The 21,969-nt window shown below is 44.1% G+C and overlaps 1 protein-coding gene across 15 annotated transcripts in view; it reads left to right on the forward strand.

Annotated features, from left to right (window-relative positions):
• LOC134457268 (MYND-type zinc finger-containing chromatin reader ZMYND8-like) overlaps window positions 1–21,969 on the forward strand; it is a 37,020-nt gene that overhangs the window by 1,430 nt on the left and 13,621 nt on the right. For 5 of the 15 annotated variants that reach the window (XR_010036427.1, XR_010036426.1, XM_063209186.1 and 2 more), the window contains exons 1-11: window positions 7,256–7,614; window positions 8,538–8,749; window positions 10,231–10,473; window positions 11,650–11,763; window positions 13,816–13,908; window positions 14,507–14,594; window positions 14,707–14,762; window positions 14,946–15,023; window positions 15,943–16,058; window positions 16,510–17,000; window positions 18,602–18,703. Coding sequence is in view for 13 of the 15 variants with exons in the window: in XM_063209186.1 (XP_063065256.1) it covers window positions 7,410–7,614; window positions 8,538–8,749; window positions 10,231–10,473; window positions 11,650–11,763; window positions 13,816–13,908; window positions 14,507–14,594; window positions 14,707–14,762; window positions 14,946–15,023; window positions 15,943–16,058; window positions 16,510–17,000; window positions 18,602–18,703 (1,798 nt within the window). In the remaining 2 variants the exon portion in view is untranslated. The other 10 variants (XM_063209197.1, XM_063209194.1, XM_063209189.1 and 7 more) reach the window with 10 other exon arrangements.

A 21,969-nucleotide genomic window follows, 5' to 3' on the forward strand; every position in this document is an offset into this window, starting at 1 on the left:
GACGTACCATGGATATTAATAAGCATTTCAAAGCACCTTTTGCCCCCCTCATAAATTATGTATTCATGTATTCATGTCTATTTTTTTATTTGGAAATGTACCAGCTCACATGCTAGTTTACCCATAACATTCTCTTAGCATATGCTGTTTACTTTGGTCCTGTCTTCATAGGCAGGAAGGGAGAGAGCTGGAAAAAAAATGTCCTCCGTTCAACATGGAGGCTAACAACAACCGTGTAGGCCCAGAATCCTCATTTACCTTTTAGATGTAAAAAATATTACCCACTGAGTTTAAAATTCAGTGGATGCCCCACACAGACACATTAATCCACCCATAAATGACTATTCCAGACGAGATAAAGAGGTTAAAACATGGTATTTCGTGATCTAGGCCTAGCTCTGAATCACCATTCTCTCTCCCCGTGCTCTCCCTCGCACTCAGGGCTGCCCCTGCGAGCGCTGAACAAAGATAATTACTCAGGAAATGTTTCGACCAATCAGCTGCGGCTTTACATGCTGCCTGTGAAAGAGGAGCCACTCACGGCCGAGCTACGATCAGACAGGGCCCCGATCACCAAGCCTGAAGTGCTTAGCCCTCCCTCGACTAAAAGACTCAGAGAGACTGTCCTCCATGTTTTTTTTAAGTATTGACATAACACAGTGTCAGCAATGCATCCTCAGAGGTAAGCTTGATCCCTTCTTTTTACAACATTGTGCCTGCTTTCTACCTATTTTGTCTTCCTGTTGTTATTTGTCTGTGTCAAGTCCACCCTTGGAAAAAAGCCTGTGAGTCATTCAGTTGAGGCTCTGTGGAAAAGGGAAGGAGGGGGAGGGAGAGAGCAGAACAGAAGGCCTCAGCAGCAGCCTAGCCAAGCCAAGGCAGAGAGGCCTCCACTGCCTTGCTAAAGCCAGGGACTCGGGCTAATGGGCCAAGCAAGAGGTTAATACTGGGAGCAAAGGATTGAACTTTCAGGCCTCACCACAGTGTTACTGGGTCACAATGGATGCCCAGTTCAGCCACTAAGACCTGACCTTAATGCTGTGGTGGGGACCCATTGCAAATGATTATTTTTATTCCCCCACGATACTCTTAGCTATTTTTTTCCTTTTCTTGCGTCCACACCTCTTGATGTACATCTAGGCCAATATTGTCACCCCACCACCACCACCACCAGCCCCATCTCTGCTGCTAGAGAGAGAAGTGGGGGAGGGGAATTGGTTTCAGGAGGGAGGGCGAGAGATGGGATGGGGGATGGGTGTTGGGTGGCGATGGGCTGGTGTACCTCTTTTGTAAGCGGATGGCTTGCTTCATTGTCTGGCTATGTCATAAGCCGGGGTAAGGGGAAAATGGGGACAGGAGAAACACTGGCAGCTGTTCCAACACCATAGGAGGTCTGAATCAATCGGACAGTTTATTTGCATGTACTGATTACTGATCAAGGTACTCATGGTTGAAATGCCTTTTTTATTTCCCTCACAAATTCTCCTAATGCTTCCACTTAAAAATGCCATTTACTTGGATGTTTTGTCACCAAATGTTTTCCCTAGCCAATTTTCTTCTCATATTTCTGTTACATACCATACATATCAACATAGACACAGACATGGGCACAAATCTTTTCCTGTGATTGGCATGGATATTTTTCCACCCGGTTACTGGCTGCCAATGCTGTCTCAGGGGAGAAGAGGGCTGCTTGGGTGTTTTCTTAAAACGTTGGGCTTTCCTGGGTCGTCAAGCTCGTTTTACTATCTGACTCTGTGTGTGGATTAAACGCAAACCCTCTGTAACTGGAGCTTCTCTCCCTCCTCCCGCCCTCCACCCATCACGTACACGCGCACACACACACACACACACACACAAGCACAGCACACACACACACACACGCGCACACACGCACACCACTGAAACGTCTGTGGCCATCTTGGACGCTCTGGGAACATTCCTTGTAGTCGTGGAACCTCCACTGTAGTCAGAGGGAAAGGAAGAAGCTGCTGTTTTAGCAGGCTGCTGTGTTCTATGAAGCCATGTTTGTTAGACCACCAGCCTGCCATTTTTACTTTGGCATTTTGAATTGTGCTCTTTGCTCATGTGAAATAATTTGTTGGTAGTGTTTTACCTCTTCCTCGCCTTCTCTGTCGTTCACTCCCTACAGTACCTCCTCCTTTTCTCCCTATCAGTATTTTGCTAGTATCTCTCTCTCTCTCTCTCTCTCTCTCTCTCTCTCTCTCTCTCTCTCTCTCTCTCTCTCTCTCTCTCTCTCTCTCTCTCTCTCTCTCTCTCTCTCTCCTCATTTGTATTCCAGCTTTGCCTTGCTCAGCTCCGAACTGCTGTGGAAATCCCCTTGAATATCTGAGTGCCCTCAGACACAACCTGGGCAAACACAAACAATGAAATTCCCCCTTTTGATACCTTATGTTTATGTAAATACGTACAACTGGAGCCCAACCTAGGAATCGTTCACATATTTTACGTTAGCTGTGCATATTCAAGACTGTGAGCATGCAACAAAGCTGTAGTCTCCTCTCCGCTAGTTTCTATAGCAGCTGATCAAGGCACCAGCACAAGTAATATATTTAGAGGGTGACATCACACTATTTTTATCTAGCACCATCGCGCCATGGTTGGTGGTGGTGGGGCTCTTTGATTTGAGTCACTGTGGTGGCTGCTCTATTCCTCTCATCTCATGCAGTATATTATTCACACAACATGGCTTCACGTGCAATTATTGCGCTTTTATCTCAGAAATCAGTCTGTGTCAACACATAGCGGCCATCTGGTGAACAGTATAGAGAGGTTATGGCCCTTTAACATAGCATTGTGCTGATGCCATACTCATCTCGCCTTTATTCACCCCATTGATTTTCTTCTCCATCAGCCCTGGTAACAGGGACTAATTCTTATATTCACTGATTTAGTGTGGTTCCAAACAGATAACACCATGGTTAGAATGTATAACATCACATGACAAACTGTTGGCTCCTGAGGGAAAAAACAACTCTTCAAATCCATGCAGCCAAATCATACTTACACTCTCTATTGGCTGCTGAATAGTTTTGTTTTTAATCATACCATGATGTTTTAATGCAATATTTATACATGGCCAGGGCTTTCCTGTCCGGTTGTGCTGAAAGCTATCTCAGAAAGGACACTGTCAACGTAATAACAACCATCTGGTGAGCAGTGCAGCGGTTAGATGTGTTTAATGTCAGGGACAGGGAAATAACCTTTGTTCGACTAGTCCATCCAGTCTGGACCATTTTATATAAATAAGCCAAAACTCTGGTCTAATCAGGTCACATTGTCCCTAGAAAGAAAAGGATTACCACAATTTCCACGGCCGAACCAATGACTTTCTTTGTTGAGTGGCAGAGCCAGACTCCTTTCACCATCAGCCTTCAACCCATCAGGTGCTTTTTCAAAGAAACAGTATCAAAAAGAGTATGACTTCAATTTAATGTGTATAAAAAATCACTGCATTGCAGCAAAATGTTTCAGTAGAAGGAGAGGGAGAGAGAGAGGGCAAAAAATGACTGTGCTATGTGGCACTGAGCAACCAGCCAATCAGCTTCCTCTCTGTATGCCTCTCCAGCCAATCACAATGGCAGCTGAGGTTAAAGACTGACAAGCTCTGTGAGGGTAGCAGTATGAGCAAGGGCCTTCTGGAAAATTCCATAGCCATCTTTGTTTCATCCCCAACCAACTAAATGTAAAGGCCAAGCTTGAAGAATTGCCTTTCATATTCAGTGCTTTATGCGAAGGTATGCTGTCCATTTTCTGCATCATGTATAATACTTGTTTTACGGTGGGCAGGGTTTAGTGAGGGCTGAACAATGACCTGCTGTTGGCATGACCCTAAATATACAGCTGTTTTATGTAATCTGTGACTGTTTCAAGACTATTGTTTGATAATTTTACCTGTGTGTTCCACAGCTGAAGGTTGAACTCTGCAAAGTGTTGTGTAATAGTCCAACACCCAGACTTTTTGTATCGCATATGCTTCCATTAGTGAGTTTGGTGTTAGAGAGTCTCGCTCTACCATCTGTGATAAGTCAGACTGTCTTTCAGGTCATGGGGGCATGTGTTTTCCCCATCAACAGAACCAGCCAACTGGAAAGCCAAGACGGCTCTATTCCTGCTTACAAAATTGCATAAAGATAACATCTAGCCGAGTGCAAAGGAGGACTGTAAGGTCTTGTTTGCTTGTGCGCATACCATGCGGTCATGATATTACATTTTTCTCTTGTCTTTTTTGCTCCCTTTTCCTCAGCTATTCATGTGGGAATTTAAAATGGTGGAAAAGGGTGAGTGTCTTCGCCCTGTCTCCCTCTCTGTTTCCCTCTCCCCTCTCTCTTCTCCTCTTTCCCTCTCTCACTCTCCCCCTCTTTCCCTCCCTCTCTCTTTCTCTCCCTCCCTCTCATTCTCCACCCCCCTTTTCTCTTCCCTGTTAACGGAAAGCTCTGCAGGCCTCCTGATCCTCTGCCATGGACGTGCCAGAGCCCGTGTCTCTAGCCCGCAGGGGAGAAGAGAAGGAGAGAGAGAGGGAGGGAGGGAGGGAGGGCGGGAGAGAGAGCGAGCGAGAGGGGAGCGGGTGGCTTGTGTGTGCAGAGTGGGGGAGGGGAAGCTGTGGTTCTCATTTCCTGTGAGGAGCAGAGAAAAAAGAGGGAGAGAGAGAGCGCGAGGGAAGTGAAAAACAGACACGGCGAGGAAAAAAAATAAGCCTCCACTTCGCTCTGACTATAGGGCTGTGGTTGGTGGCTACAGTGTTATCTTCCAACCTGTGTGGGGTTTTTTGTCTGTCTTTTTTGTGGTGACCTTATCTTAACATTCTCTGTCTCTCTCTTCCTTGTTTCCCCCTTCTTTGAGTCTGTTGGAGGTTGTGTTCAGTTCAATGAATTGGGATTAATCCACATGGTGCCGTGAGCTTGTTTCCCCCTTACCAACGGCTTGGCCTGTGTCCTGCTGGAGAGTCTAGAGGCCTGCCCAGGATCCACGGACACATGCTGCTGCTGGTCACATGAAAAAGAGAAAAAAAAACTCATGTCTTGGGACTGTGAGCATTTTTTTCCCCTTCCTCGCCCCCTTGCTGATCCACAGTGTCCTCTGGGAGTTCTGTCTGCCATCTTTTTTCCCCTCCGTGGCTGAAGCAGTGACACTCAGTGGCTGCCTCCTACTACACAAGCGACAAAAGGAAGTCAAGGAGCTGCTGACATTATCTGGGTGTTTTTTTGTTTTTGCTGCATCTGATTTTTTTTTTTTGCCGTCCACCTCACATGCAAAAGGGCAAGAGCTTTCAAGGCTAAATTGCAATTCTACACAGGCTCATCTTTTGTGTCTCCAGGTCACATGCCACTGACCTTAAAGAGGAGTTGCTTTTCCCCCTCACTATCTCGGCGTGATTTCACCGGAACTACATATTGACATGGACTTTTAACCTCGGCTTAATCTCTATGGTGATATACAGTGGCCACACACACACACACACACACACACACACACACACACACACACACAGGGACTCCATTTGGAACTGTAGTTTCCACTGGTTGTCACTGGGGGCACGGTTATCCTGGGGGAGAGGGAGGGAGCAAGAAGCCCAGAGATCCCACTGTGTTTAAATGGCTGTAACTGGATTTGCGGTCAGTGATTTAAGTTGCCTGTATTGTTCTGGGTGCTTCAGATCATAGTTCAGAGTTCTGAGCTAGTTCTCCTGAAGAAAACCTATTGTTGTAACATGTGTGGAGGTTGTCTGCGTTGACTGGTCTTCATGCTAATCATCAAGTCCCTGTTTCTGTCATTGCCTTAACACCTAGTCAAGCCGCTATTGGAGTGTGGTGGAGAGCTTGATGAAAGCTGAGATTGGCTCTTGCTTCAGTGTGACCTTTGGACTTGGTTGAGAGGTCAAAGTGGTTAGGTGAAAGTGGAGTGGCACAGGGCTAAGGACCACTCCATTCAGGTCCTCTCAGTGTGGATATTCATTAGGCAACGTTTTTTGGAGTTAAGGCAAGATTCCAGGAAGATGTTCTTTAATCTTCATGGTCATCAACCAACAAAACTGCTGGGAATTAAAGGGGCGCTGTGTCTTTCCTGAACAAAAATACCAAACGGTTCATCTCTAGTACATCTCTGTGGGCACACAGCAAATGATGATAAAATCCAGCAAGCAACCAGCATGGAGGCTGAATTTATGTACAGGCGGGCGGGAGGGTGTGACTGACCTGTGTAGAAATGAAAAGGTGGAGGAGGGGGAGACGGATGCTCGAAGAGCGTCATTCTGTTTGGGGGGAGGAAAGGAAAGGGCCTCTCTCCTCTTCTCTCCTCCCTGCTTGTGGTATCAAAAAGGGGTCCAGGATTATAGGGCAAAACTGGAGCAATTTCATTTGTTTTGGGGTTTTCTTGTTCATAGATCTCAAATGGATGTTATTCTGCATGTATTTGGTGAGGATGAATTCAGTGGTTCTTTTGTGTGTACCAAATCAAAATGATGAATCTAATGTATATCTGTACGTATTCTAGGTTGTGTGATATTTAGCTCAGTGCTTGTAAGTGAAAGGCTGTAGAGACAAAGGCATATGATTCACTGTTGCTATGAGAGGGAACAGCAGAAATCTCAGAATGCTGGGAGGTATCTGTTAGTTCTATTTAATAGTAGGTCAAAGCTATATCACCATCATTGCTTTTGAGGAACCATTTTTCCTTAAACGAGAGCTTGTCTCTTCCTGTCATGCTGCCTGATGATTGCAACATTTTTGGGGAGGTTGGGCCTGGAGGAAGGCCTGATTCTGAGTACTTGGGAGCAACAGATGGATGATGAAGTATCTATGAAGTATCTATTCCAATGTAATGAGCTAACCCAGCCATTGGGTACCTCTTGTAAATTCAATTGTAATCTCATTATAAAAAGTTTGTTTGGTAGACTGGCCTGAACTTTAAAGCCCGATATACAGCTAATGAGGTCAGGAGTGATTAAGCTAACCAGTTCTTTCACTTAAAAGGCTAAAAGGGAAGACCACAAATCCCCACTAGTTAAGCAGAGCCATCCGTAGCGACGGATGTCAGTCCGTGTGGCGTAGTCGAGGACCATATTGGCAAGGCGGTTGGGTCCATTTTTTTCACACCTAAGAAGAACAGCAACAACAATAGTTAACCATACAGGACGAGGGAATCGAGATTTCCAGGCGCTACCATGTTGTTATCAAGGCCGAAAATAGCAGCCAAGGCGTTTAAGCTGATCCTAGTGTGAGTCCGTCACGGTTGATGCACCTTCTTCTCCTCTATCTGTCTGTGTTCACGGAGAGGGTCGCAAGGATGCTGCACTTGCTGTAAACAACTGGGAAAACTCTGGAGACGGTCTCCTGTGTCTGTGTGGGAGTTGGCCAGCATTTGCGTCACCCTTGTTTATCACTTTACTGATGTGCTTCAGCAGAACCTCTGTGTTGACATTCTCTCTCTGTCTCCCTCTCTCTTTCTCTCTATCTCCTTTTCTCTCCTCTCCTCTCATCTCCTCTTCTTTCTCTGTCTGTGAACTTTCTTTCTTCTGTGTCAGTTTGGCTGAGGAGGAGATAAAGCCGGAGCCAGATGTGATGGAGGGGATGGACATGTCTATTCAACCCAAAGGTAAGGAAGGGCCCAGTTCAGGGGCCTGCAGCTGCCCTTGAGCATCCTGTCTGTCTGGTTGGCTGTCTGGCTGGGTTCAGTTTGTCTGTTCTGTTTGTGGATTGTGGTCTCTCTCTCTGCAGCTGAACCTTGCTGTAGATTTTGAGGGCAAATGAACGTGTATTTGTTACAATGGGCAGCTCCTCGCCATGAGCTTTATGATGTGGTATCCTGATTCAGATGCCAAGAGCAAAAAGACATGGTCACAAGATTCAGATCAGTAGTTGTAACTAAAAGCAGTTTTATTCAGAAGCCAGTTCTGAATAAATGAGCAGTCTTGAGTTAGACACATACAAATATAATTTGCTTACAGTATACTTGGATTTGTAGTTGAAAGTGTTAAATTCCATGAATGTAGGATTCGGGAACTGGTATTTGTTAATTTTGACTGAATTCTGCACGTTTAAGGCAAAAAAGCGGTAATCATATTCTCCTCAAATTTTGATGAATATGTCTCTGGAATTATTGTGGAGGAACTATACATGATCAGAAGATGCTGTATTACTGTCCTTCAGCGCAGGTGTTCATCATCAGTGACCTAGCATGGTTCAAGCATGGTTGCAAGATATTATTCAAAAGGGACTTATAGCAGTTTATTTCTACTGGTGGTGAACAGTGTGGGGCTTTTATGTGCATGCAGTCATCTCAGATTTGCTATCATGTCTCATTATATATGTATACTATACAGCATGTATATGTGTGGATGTGTTTTGAGGAACCCTGCATGGAAAACAGCAATTGGGACAGAATAGGTGTGAACTTCTATTACTTCATGTAGTGTGAGCTGTTTCTGCTGAGCCCAGAGGATTTTAAAGCACTTGGTGGAGGAGGGGTCATTTTCTGTATCACTACCCATGGCCTAATTACCCTTTTGCCCCTTCTAGTCCCCGCATTGGAGCCGGGGTCTGCAGAGAAAGCCCTGGTTGCACAGAAGCGTAAGCTCCCCAGCCCCCAACACTCCTCCAATGGACACTCTCCCTCTGCTGCGACCGTCACGGCCACCGCCACTGTAACGTCCACGTCCACGTCCACCTCCCCTAGCCCCATCAAGAAGAAGAAGAAACCTGGCATCATCAACACCGGCAACAAAGACCAGGTTTGCACCCAGCCACCACTGTTTCCTGCACAACATTTAGTAGATTTAGAAGTAGTGGAAGATCTTTAATGTCACTATACTGTACCATACTGTGCTATACTGTACCATTGCTTCCATAGATGTGTAACTATCGTGATTGGAAAGTCATTGTTGTGCAGTTTCATGTCAAATGCATGATAAAACAAAAAAATAATGTTTTTTTGGAAAGCCAACTTAATTAATTAAATTCACAGTACGATATCGTAGATTTTTCATTAGTCTTAGTGAAGGTGGTATTCATGTGTTTGTTGTCAAGGTGGCCACCTTAACTATAATGTGCTGGGGGAAAACACTGGCCACTGTAGACAGGCACTCCCCAGAGCAACATACTACCTCAGGTGTTATGGTAGATATAGGAACAGTATTCTTTAGAGATTAGAGGGTAGCAAACACTGCCCTCGTCTCCAGTACACATTCAAGTCACATGCACTTAACCTCTATTTACCTGCTAACCTTATGTCAATGTCTTGCTTTAAGTATATTGTACTGAGTGCAGGTGTGAACACATTGGTCAACACTTAATGTTTGCTTAAGCTTGTACCGACTGAAAGGTTTTAGTATGGGTTGTGGCAAAAGCATGCAATGTTTCTACTGTACTGTGCCTTGAATTAATTTATTTTTTATTTCAGTTGAATTAAGCTTTTTTGTGAGATGTATTTTCTTTCCCATTGGCACACAGAATATTGCAATATGCAGACAGTCAGCCATGTGTTTTAAGTATTTTTTTATTTTTAAGTTAATTAAGTGTTTTGCTGTGGTATCCTTTTGGTACCACTCAGCACTGTTTCCATAGCCCTCCTCCGCTTGTAGAAGCGCTCAGATTTGTCATCCTTTTATTTAACACTCAACTGGTCTGAATGTGTAAATCTATTCAAGTCACAGGTTGCACTAGTTAAACCAATCTGCCAACATAACTTGCCTCAAAGGTGTCAGTCCCTGGTGCCAAACACAAAGCTGTCAGTCCCAGCAGGTTCCGAAGGCTAAACTAAAGTCATGTTAACATTGTCATGTCACATAGGTGATTTCACTGGCTTATGTTTCATTTTCATTAAGATCATTGTTGTTCTTTACCCTTAAGCCTTTTATTCCAATGTGATTGCATTCCTTCATCTCTGATGCTTCATTCCCCCATTGCCATGATGTGTACACCACTTTTCCTGTTGTCACAGTCTTTGGTTTTGCTTGTGTGCCATTTTTTTATGTTAACTGCCAAGTCCCCTTACCTCTGCCGTTGCTCACTGCACCTTCCCCAGTGTTTTGTGGCTTGTTTTGATTCGCAAACCCCCCTTTTTTCCTTTTGTGTCCCTCTTCCTTTCTCTCTCTCTCTCTCCATCTGTCTATCTCTGTTGTTTGCTCTCTCTCTCTCTCTCTCTCTCTCTCTCTCTCTCTCTCTCTCTCTCTCTCTCTCTCTCTCTGGCCTTGCTGTTTTTCTTTCATTTCAGTCTGAACTAAGGCATGGTCCCTTTTACTATGTGAAGCAGCAGCAGCAGCAGCCCTCGTCACTGCTCACCTCAGATGTTGCTGTTGATGTTGTACCGCAGGACGGCCGTAACGACTTCTACTGCTGGGTGTGCCACCGCGAGGGCCAGGTGCTCTGCTGTGAGCTCTGCCCGCGCGTCTACCACGCCAAGTGCCTGAAACTGGCCGCCGAGCCCGAGGGCGACTGGTTCTGCCCTGAGTGTGAGGTAGTGTGGCTGTGGTGTGGCTGTGGTGTGGTGTGGTGTGGTGTGGTGTGGTCTGCTCTACCCTGCTCTGCTGTGCGTGCGTGCGTGTGTGTGTGTGCATGCGTGCGTGTACAAGGCTTGTGTGTGTGTGTGTGTGTGTGTGTGTTTGTTGGTGTCTTAGTAGGTGGTGTGTGGGTGTGTGTCTGTGATGGCGTCTTAGTAGGTGGTGTGTGCATATGTTTGTGTGTTAGTGGGCGATGAGGGATGTGTTTGCGTGCTTGCCCTGTGTGGGGTTGATGAGGGTGGTGGAGATCTGTGTTCATGTGTGCATTTGCTTGTGTCTGCACAGCAGTAGTTCATTGGCACTCTGCTCGCACTTTTTAAGATTTTTTTTATTTAAGATGGTTTAAGAGAGGTTTTTATACTACAAGTACACAGACACATACAGTATTGTACCACTGACACACACACACACACACACACACACACACACACACACACACACACACACACACACACACACACACACACACACACACACACACACACACACCCTTGGGCATTCATATTGACAAACGCATAAACATTTAGCTCTTTTGCACTACATGTCAGTGCGGGAACTATGGGTCCATTGTGCTGTTTTCCCTCGAGCTGAATTTATTTTACAGCCCGCTTCTTACACTGGCTTGCTCGGACATAAAGATGTCATACATTGCCACACTTTTTTTGGCTGCTTTATACAGTTTACATTGAAGCAGTAAAAAAGAATGATAAAAACACAATATTAGCTTTACTTATCTGATTCTGTGCAGCCCTCAGCTTGTATTCTCTGAATTCACTAAGTAGCACATACTGTATAGGTAAATGTCCAAATCAAATTATTTGGATTTGTTTTGACATTTGTCACCTGAGTTTCGCAAATAACCACAGAAACGACGCCAACAAGGGCAAACGACGCATTCTTAACCAGTAACATAGTGGTTTCACAAAGCCTTTTAGGAAGAATATGAGCCATTACAGGCCCAACCAATTGAACAAGGATCAATACCCCATTCAAACTCTCCATCACCTAGATGCCATAATGTTATACTGTGGTATTCATATAATATCATATTGTAAATTCTTCAACACTGCATTGTGTTGGGCATAATTGTTATTTATTTGCCACAAGTATTAATCCCCTTTTCTCTTTTCCAGAAAATAACGGTAGCAGAATGCATCGAGACACAGAGCAAAGCCATGACGATGTTGACACTAGAGCAGCTCTCTTATCTGCTGAAGTTTGCCCTTCAGAAGATGAAGCAGCCTGGGGTAAGAAGATGCGCACACACACGCACACACACACACACACACACACACACACACACACACACACACACACACACACACACACACACACACACACACACACACACACACACACACAGCTTGTTTTAGTCAATTTTGGGGACCTTCCATTGACTCCCATTCATATGTTGTACGTGCGTGCTTAGTATGTGTGTATACTATGCGTGCATCTGTATTCATGCATCACTAGACTTCATTTGTGTCCTTTCAGTCGGTCTGTCAGGCTGTCTTTCTCTCTCTCTCTCTCACACACACACACACACACACACACACACACACACACACACACACACACACACACACACACACACACACACACACCAGGGCTCCAGAGTGCGACCAATTTGGTCGCACATGCGCCCATTTTTTTCCATAGTGCGCCTAAAAAATATTTTTAGGCGCACCGGTGCGACCAGCCATCAGTAGAACAAAATCAATTGGCAATGCTAAACACCCGTTTTAATGGCCATAAAATGAAGTCATTCTGCAGGCCTACAGTAACTGGCCCATCACACAATAAAACGTGTCAATGCGTCATTCAACTCCGCTGAACTATCTTTCTCCCCCTTCCTCTCGCTGACAGGCAGCCCGACGTTTCAGAATAAAATGTTCGACTTCGCTAAACTATCCGAGTTCACGTGTGCTCGCAAGTTTGTGATCTCAACCAGGGGAGTTTTGAAACGGACGAGAGGGTTACAATCACGGGGGAAAAACGAGATGGCTTGAGGATATATTAAACATCGGCCACTGATCACATAAACGCAGACGGGTGCGCGGATAATAATGGTCCGTTTCAGCCGCGTGCAGAGCTGGCCATTCATCAGGTGACACGCTGTCGGGACTTCTACGAGAGTTATTTGATAGCGACTCCAAACTGCCTATCTGTCGGCAAGGCATCGTTCATTCACATTGCGACAGCACGAGAGAGAGAGAGAGCGCACAAAATTGTGCTGTCCTGTCGTCGCGCTAAGATACCACAATCATCATGCAAAGGGAGAGCGCTCAAAACCCAATTCACCTCGGATAGCCTACCTGTAAATGGTCCGTTTCAACCGCGTGCAGAGCTGGCCAAACAACAGGTGACACGGTAGTCTCTCGGGACTTCAGTGAGAGTTTTTTGATAGCGACTCAAAACTGAATATCTGTCAAGCCATCGTTCATGCACTTTGAGACTGCACGAGAGAGAGGTGGGGGAAGCACGCACGAAATTGTGCTCTCATGTCTGTTCAAAGCGCTTGCTAAGATACCACAACCATTCATCATAGCGCTTGCTAAGATACCCAATCATCATGCAGAGGGAGAGCGCTCAAAAATGGGGAAATACAAAACCCAATTCACCTGTAAACATAGGCTATTAGTGTCTAATGATTTTAAAAATCATGACATTTTTAACAGGGTTTGAAAAAATATCTAGGCAATCTACCGGTATCCATCTAGCCTATCTATCCATCCATCCATCTCTGTGCTTGTGTGTAGACTTATTGCTGAAAATTAAAGCTTAGGCTAGCTTAGGCCTACTTGTAGCCAGGATGTGGTAGTTATGTAGCCTACTGTCAGTGTCATGTCTTTTGAGGAGCACATTTGGAAGACTAGCCTCTAGCACATGGAAGACTCCAGGTCAATTTCATTAATTATGATTATTATTATTATTACTATTATTATTTGTATTATTATATTATTAGGCCTATTGCTTTTTTATTAGCCTATTATTATTATTTTTATAAAGCTGGGGTGCGTGTGTGTGTGTGTGTGTGTGTGTTATGGGGTGAACATTTGGGTGCACCTAAATTTTGTGCTGGTGCGCCTAAAAAAAAAATGTAGGCGCACCAGTGCAACCAGTGCAAAAAGTTAGTCTGGAGCCCTGCACACACACACTCTCTCTCTCTCTCTCTCTCTCTCTCTCTCTCTCTCTCTCTCTCTCTCTCTCTCTCTCTCCTTAAGAAATATTGTTATCCTAGACTAACGTGGATGTTTTTTTGTCTGTGTGATTCGTCTGCTTCCTGGGTGTGTGAGCAGACAGAGCCGTTCCAGAAGCCTGTTTCTCTGGAGCAGCATCCAGACTACGCGGAGTACATCTTCCACCCCATGGACCTCTGCACACTAGAGAAGGTAGTCAACCCAACATCCACACATCCAACTAACCTGTTAATACACATTAAGTTATTCAAGGTGCAAAATACCCATGTTTAAAATGCTTGAGACACATCCAAGAATTAACCCATTTTAGGCAAAGCCCTTTTTGGGAAAAGGTGCCCTCTGCCAATTAAAACCTGAATATCTCAGCCTCTGAAGCACATAAAAATATGACATAAGTTGCATTTACATTTAGCTTGGACCCTCATTTTGCATTAGAGTGTGTTCATTCAGCTCTAACATACCCACTTCTTAAATAAATAAAAAACCTAAAATCTCAAGAACCTGAATGCAGCGTATACTGTATGTCGCTCCAGGCTAAAATGGGTTAAGACAATGCATCTTTATGAGGTCAATTATGGCCGCAGATTGGCATGGAGCTGATACTTTTGTTATGAATGTGGGCATCTTATTTGAATCAGTGGATCAGAAGAGTGAGCTCAGTGTTGTTGTCTAAAGCAACGTGTTGAAGCCAATAGCGACAATACTCACATTTTATCAAACCAAAGCACTATACATTTACAACCCTAAAGATATCCCATTGGGATCTAACACTATTCTGCTTACCTTCTAGAACATGAAGAAGAAAATGTACGGTTGCACAGAAGCCTTTCTGGCAGACGTGAAGTGGATTCTACACAACTGTATAATTTACAATGGAGGTCAGTGGAGCAGCTTTCCCAGCATATACCATCTATTCAATGTAGTAGACCATTTTAATACTTTTTATAAACTTTAATTAAACTTTTATTATTTTATTTTTTTTCACCACAGGCAACCATAAACTGACGGCAACAGCTAAAGTGATTGTGAAGATCTGTGAGCACGAGGTAGCCTTATTATTGTTACTCAAAATTCATTATTAATGTTTTTGAAATAAATTTGCAATTATTTGTACAATTATTATTACTACAATATTACCATTTGCATTGTGCTGTCTTGACCACCAATAGTTGTCTCTATAGTGTTTTCCTCACGGGACCCTCTCCTGTTCTTGTATTATTCCTCTGCAGATGAGTGAAATTGAAGTCTGTCCAGAGTGCTACTTGTCAGCTTGCCAAAAGAGGGACAACTGGTTCTGTGAACCATGTGTAAGTGACATTTGACGTGTGTGTGTGTGTGTGTGTGTGTGTGTGTGTGTGTGTGTGTGTGTGTGTGTGTGTGTGTGTGTGTGTGTGTGTGTGTGTGTGTGTGTGTGTGTGTGTGTGTGTGTGTGTGTGTGTGTGTGTGGTGACTAACTCTGGTCATCTACATCAGAGGAAGTAATACACCTTAAAAGTCTCATAACTTAATTTACTTTTTAACAAAAACTGTCCTATAATGTTGACCTTCTGGGATCAGAATGATGCGATAAGAAATGTATTTGGTAGAGGGTTTAGTGTAGTAGTCTCCAAACGCCATCTGGAGATCTGCACTGCACTCTAATCCTGAAGTGTTTGTGTAAGCAGTCTTGGCAATGGCAAGTGGCAGTTTTAGTGTTTTAGTTTTGGCTCTGAAGGTGTTGTGGCGATGAACTTGGGCATACCGTCATTGCTTTGATTATAGATTACCAGGGCCTTTAATTTGCCCAGATAGTAATCCACTCATCGAGGACATGGGAGGTACATGCGTAAATTGCTACAACCAAATACTGAACTCTTCAAACGAGTCGGCTGTGTTTCTGTGCCATCATATAACCTTTCAGATTTGGTATGAACACACTTGCTAATTTCTACCCTTTGTCATCTTTAAATAATGCATACATACAGAGCCATTCCGATTCAGATGTGGATCTGCACTGTATATTTCTTGCTCTGAATTATTGTGATTTGAAGTTTTAGAAACAAGTGTCCCCATATGGTTGGCCCACCCTGTATTTCTGGAGTGTGCCGTTTCTAAAAATCAGTCCCATAAAGTTTTTTTTTGCTACGGTTGCCTATTCCTTTACTGTATCTTTTTTCACCTAATATGTTTGTCCTTTTGTGTCATGTGTTTGTGCAATGTGCTGTTAATTCCTTCTGCTGGGACCAGTGCCAACCTCATCCCTTGGTGTGGGCCAAGCTCAAAGGATTTCCCTTCTGGCCCGCCAAAGCCCTGAGAGAGAAGGACGGACAAGTGGATGCCCGCTTCTTTGGCCAGCATGACAGGTGACATGATTGTTGTTTACTTACTCTACTGCTTTGTAGTGACCTGGTGCCCTCGGCTCGGCTCATTTCTTAACGCCTCTTCTGGAACTGTTACGGTAAGACGGTGTTTTTCAAAATGGGAGATCTACAGGTTAACAGGTGATTATTCACTTTTATGATTAATTTTCCAAAAGTGGGGGACCTGCAGAAAGAGTTTGAGAACCACCATGTGAAGACATGCCCCCTGTTTATGAACTGGCTGCTACCAGGATGGGCTAGGACCAAGTCCTAATGCCTTCCTAAAGGCACTGTGCAATGTCATATCAGTGTAGTACTATAGTAGCAAAAACGACTGAATAGTGCTCCACTGGTGGAACGCCATGTGTTATGGGGCTTCTTTCTCTACAAGTATATATAGCACCTGCTTGTATGGTAAACGTAACCACTTTTTCCTTATTTTGGTACCTAACAGGGCATGGGTGCCCATCAACAACTGCTACCTGATGTCCAAGGAGATCCCCTTCTCCGTGAAGAAGACCAAGAGCATCTTCAACAGCGCCATGCAGGAGATGGAGGTGTACGTGGAGAACATCCGCAAGAAGTTTGGCGTCTTCAATTACGCTCCATTCCGCACGCCGTACACGCCCAACAATCAGCTGCAGATGCTGCAGGACCCCTCCAACCCCGCCGGCGGCACCGTCCGCCTGGACAAGCAGGAGAAGATCAAGTTCAGCTTCGACATGACGGCCTCTCCCAAGATGCTCTTGGGCAAGAGCATGATGTCGGGGCCCGGGGGCAGCGCTGCCGCGGCCGGCAGGAGGATCTCCATGAGCGACATGCCGCGCTCCCCCATGAGCACCAACTCCTCCGTCCACACGGGCTCGGACGCGGAGCCGGACTCAGCTGACAGGGGGGCGCGGATACCGCACTACAGCACCGGGGAGGACTCCATGGACTACACGGGTACGATGCTTTTTAAAGATAACTCTTGGTGCGTTTTATGCTTTTATTTGGATAGGCCGGTTAAGAAATCAGTGGGAGAAAGATGGGGCAAGGTTCAGGACATGACCTTGGGTAGGACTTCAACCCTGGTGTATGGTACGGCCCTGGTGTTTGGTGAGCCACAGCATGTGGTACATCTTCTGTGTTGGGTTACCATGTAACGTTAATGACTGCCAAGTGTCTTTGTTGGCTTTGGGTTAGGTGCCTTTTACATGATTACATGACACTTGCCATTTACATAGTGTACATTCCATTATCCCAACTCCTGTCCTTGAACTGTGCTTATGGCCTCATGCTTTACTGACGCTCTTCCTCAATAGAGAAAACAATAAAAAGTTTCCCGACTGTCAGCCTAGCCACAACAACTTTTGGGGGACTTCCAGTCAACCTCCCGATTGCAGATGAGAAAATTACCTTTGAATTGCGCTTTCTTGAGATATTGAATTGAATTTCTGTCGTCAGTGACATTACTTTACTTATATTTACTTTCTTTTACATTTATTTTTCTGGCCATTGCACATTAATGAGCAAGGACAAGGACAAGGACAAGCACTGTAAATCTGACAACATATTTTGAACTCCTCAAGCCAAGCAGGTGTGAGCGAGCATAGTTAGCATTTTGATGGGAGACCCTATAAGGCTTGTTGCTGAAATACAATTCTGGGTGCAGGATTTTTAATAAATCCACGCCTTCGGTGAGAGAATCTGCACGGCCATGGTTATAACACCAGTGCGTTGGATAAAGATATTGAACTTTGTAGAAGAAGTTTTGAACTTTATATCGCTGTAGTCAGGAAGGATGCCTTAGCACTTCAATTGAAACGCAGCAGTTCTCTGGGCCTGGTCAAGGGATTCACCCAAAGTGCCATGAGCTTTAATATACTGCTGTGGCATTTCAATGTTTTACCAAGACAAACTGAAGGATGCTGATGTCATATGGCAAATCATTAAAAACTAGAAATGCACTCAAAGTGTGCAGACCTCCGCCAAGGAAGCTGTTTGATAGAACATTTTACTATGTTGCACCCTATTTTTTTTTTTTTTAAGTACATTGTGTTATTAATCTGTGGCGTAGGTTAGGGGTTTATCTTAATAGGTTAGGGGTTTATCTTAATAGGTTAGGGGCTGGGGGCCCTGGTTAGGGCGCAGGTTAGGGGTTTATCACCTTAATTTCCTTCAGGATGAATAAAGTAACTCCAATCTACTCTTATTCAGTGACCAAGGGCCTCATGTACTAAGACTTCCAGAAATTTCCTTCGGAATCTTTGCATATGTGAAAATCTGAAAAAGATACATATGCACATACATTTTAAAATGTATCACTCCATACATAAACAGATTTTCATGTTGATTCACGTGGTACATCAGATTTCACAAGAAAGTACATTAGCAATATTTCCATGTTAAGTCAGTCTTATTAGTACATCTGAAAATTTGCATCAAAAGTGACTTGTGTAGCTTTTTTGTGCCTTAGCAAGCTTTGTACAGGTTTTGAGTCCTTGTTTATTTTTCTGTGTGATATAAACCTGAATTCTATGCTTTTCCTCTGTTTTCCATCTCAGCATCTCCAGCTTCCAAGATGGGAGTTATGAACAGCACAGACAGCCCCAAGACCATCAAGCAGGAGAGGGGACCAACTGGTGGAATCCTCAACCTCAACTTGGGTTAGTACATCAGTAGAAACAAAGATGCATCCATCTATGCACTCTGCCGCCTTGTGGACACAGGAGGGAATGACAATTTAACCCATTGACGCCGGTTGTTGCGTTACGCAACATTGGCCCTGACGCCGGTTGTTGCAAAACGCAACATTATTGATTTGTCAATATTTTCAAGACGCATGGGAGATGCAATGCACAATATTTTGTTCAAATACACAAGATGTGGGTGTTCTCGATTTTTTTAAAGATCATGTGGCAAAAAAAAGTTTGATTCGTCGACAAAAAATATCAAATTAAATCAACCATGCTCGCTTCTGCAGACGTGGGTTGTTTAGCCATTTCACACAGGTAAAAAAAAAAAAAAAAGGCTGTGGTTCGCGAGACACATTGTTACAGCGAACGTGATGTTCAGTTGAAAGGTAATGAAGAGATTTTAATCGAGGAAAGGAAATATGATGGAAGACCCTTTAGATAGAGAGCAGAAGTGTGATTTGCCGCGGCCGCATGAAGGGGTGGGCGAGTGGCTTCCAAATACAGTCAGCTAGATTTCGCACCCGACGTTACCAAAAGTTCACTCCGACACTCGGGGCAATTGGCGAAGGTGCCAATATCTGAGGAAGCACGTCCTTTAGATATAGGCCTATTTCAGAATATTTTCTCTGAGGAACTTTCGGATATGGTGATAGCCTGTTGGTGAGGCAGACAACGGTAGACATGCGGATTATAGACGCGCGGCCATCCAGCTCAAAGTGGAGCCCCTCAAAATAGGATGAAATTGCTCATCGGTCTCTGCATAACGTTTGGAGAAATACAACGGCCATTACTCGCCGGTGGGAGAGCAAGTGGCTGTATTAGACAAATGTCCCCCGATTTATGGCAGAAATGACTGCCTAATAATTATAATAATAATGATTAGGCCTATTATGATTTAGTTAAAGTCGGCTATTGTAACAGTAGCAATAGCCTAGTAGCCTAATAGCCTATAATAAATAGCAGCATCAAGAATTATCCTGAAAGCACATGAAACTTTTTTCAATCATTTGATTATGAGATATAATTTTTTTTAAGGAATAAGTGTTAGTGTTAATGCTGAATGAGCATAATCCCGTGAAAGCAGAGGATTTTACCTTTTAAATGCAATTTGTCCCATGTCCCTATGTGTTCCAGAGGCTGACATATTGAAATTTTCATAGGAGTTTCCAACCATTTTTTCTTATCTCAAAAAACCCTCAGGCATTGGGGACCTTTTCTAAAAACGGGCTCAGGCGCCAATGGGTTAAAGAATGAGTTACAGACAGACAGACAGACAGACAGACAGACAGACGATGGACTGATCTCTTATAGAGATGCTAGGACGCATCTAAAAAGGGGAAGCACACACTACAGGAGGACAGAGCCAGGCTGGGGCTTTATTTTCTCACGTTTCATAACGGTTTCAGGCCAGGCTCAGGCTGTGGAGGCTTGCATGCCGATTGCATAAACGAATAGAGTGCGAAATCATGCCATAAGAGTCTGGCCCGGGACTGGGGCAGCTCAAGTATTATAGTTTTGTAGCATATTGTCATGTTATATTCTGGCTCACCAGTCTATTCAGCTACAACTGCTGAGATTCCACCCGTACAGTAGAGCTGAGTTCTTCATCCTTATATTTCCCTATTTAAATCTGGCCACAGCTATTTGGCATTGTATATCTACCTATATCAACCAGTTGGATTGAATTGGATTTGCTATTGGGCAGTGGAGTCCATAGACTTCTATGTCGAGCATTATCCGGAACTAGCACGACAACGCTGAAATGGGCGGCGGGGTGAAAAAAGTTGGCTAGAGGAGTGGGCCATTGACGTGCGTGGCAGAGTGTGACTGGGTCTACTAGTGGGTGTGGGCCGGTAATTGATGAGGCCTAAGAGGATGATGTGATTAACCGGGTTTGTATCTGAACGTTGTGGTTGCCTGATGGGTTTTAAGAACAAATTCCATCCGATTTGATTAGCAGTTTGATTTAATTACTCGTGGTCATCACCGTACAGGGTCAAGAAAGTGTTAATTTTTCCTTTCGCACGTCCAGTTGTGGTCATTTCTTGTAACACGCTACCTCTGCTGCATTATCTGGTTCAGCCCTCTTTTACCAGAACTCCCCCCCCCCCCCCCAACACCTATTAGGAAAAGGTGGAGTATTTGATTTTTTTAGGACAGTGTTTCCCATACATTGAGGAAACTATGGCGGCCCGCCATAGTTTAAATTTGGCCGCCATAGTTTACGAAAATGTAAAAAATAAAAAAAAAAAAAAAAAAAAAAAAATTTTTTTTTTTTTTTTATTAACGATATCCGTTTTTTCCTCCTGGAGTAAATACATCCTATAGACTCTGTATTGGTTAGATAAGTAGTCCCACGGTAACACAGAATGAGGGGAAAGCATTAGGAAGTGACCGTAAGGGTATTACAGTTGATTCATGTGTGCACACGTGTAACATCGGGTGAGTAACAGAACATGTGCGCAACGATGCGTTATGACACGCCGATATGAGAGGATCTTCGTCCAAATCGCTAGTCGCTAGCATGCATCATCGCTAACTGCGTTTACATCGCGTGCCGCGTGTAAGGGAAATGTTAGTTGTTGACATGTATGGAATTCACTTCAATTTGTGCTGTTTCTTGCTTCAGTTGTGGACAAAACGATTGGCCAAACTCACAATAGAAAGCCTTTGCTGTGCTACTGTCCCAGAGAGCTGGGGGGAAAAAAACCTTCACAGAAGAAGTCACACTTAACAGGGGTGTTAACCAATCCAATTCTTTCATTGCGCTCTCGCTCTCTCTCTCTTTCTCTTTCTCTTTCTCTTTCTCTCTCTCTCTCTCTCTCTCTCTCTCTCTCTCTCTCTCTCTCTCTCTCTCTCTCTATGGCCTATGTGCCTTTTATATACCAAATGTTTATCATTTTGAAATTGTTTCAGTTGTTTATGACTTGTGTATGACTGAAATTATCTCTGCATACTATCAGTGCTGCATTGCTTTGTAAAGATAGGCTATTCAACACACTTTAAAAACACACTGAAAAGATACGGCCATAGTAGCCTACTGAAAACATTTTGTTCATAATAATGGTGATTAATAAATGGTGGTCTTAAATTTTCATACTGACATCCTTGAATTTGACTTGGTAGATCACGGCAGACTATCAACTTCAAAAGTAGATCTTGGTTAAAAAAAGGTTGGGCACCCCTGCTATAGAGAGAACCACAAGTGCTTGAAAGACAGGGATCAAAAGCCTAGT

Source organism: Engraulis encrasicolus, chromosome 10, assembly GCF_034702125.1.
Source record: "Engraulis encrasicolus isolate BLACKSEA-1 chromosome 10, IST_EnEncr_1.0, whole genome shotgun sequence".
NCBI classification, from domain to species: domain Eukaryota; kingdom Metazoa; phylum Chordata; class Actinopteri; order Clupeiformes; family Engraulidae; genus Engraulis; species Engraulis encrasicolus.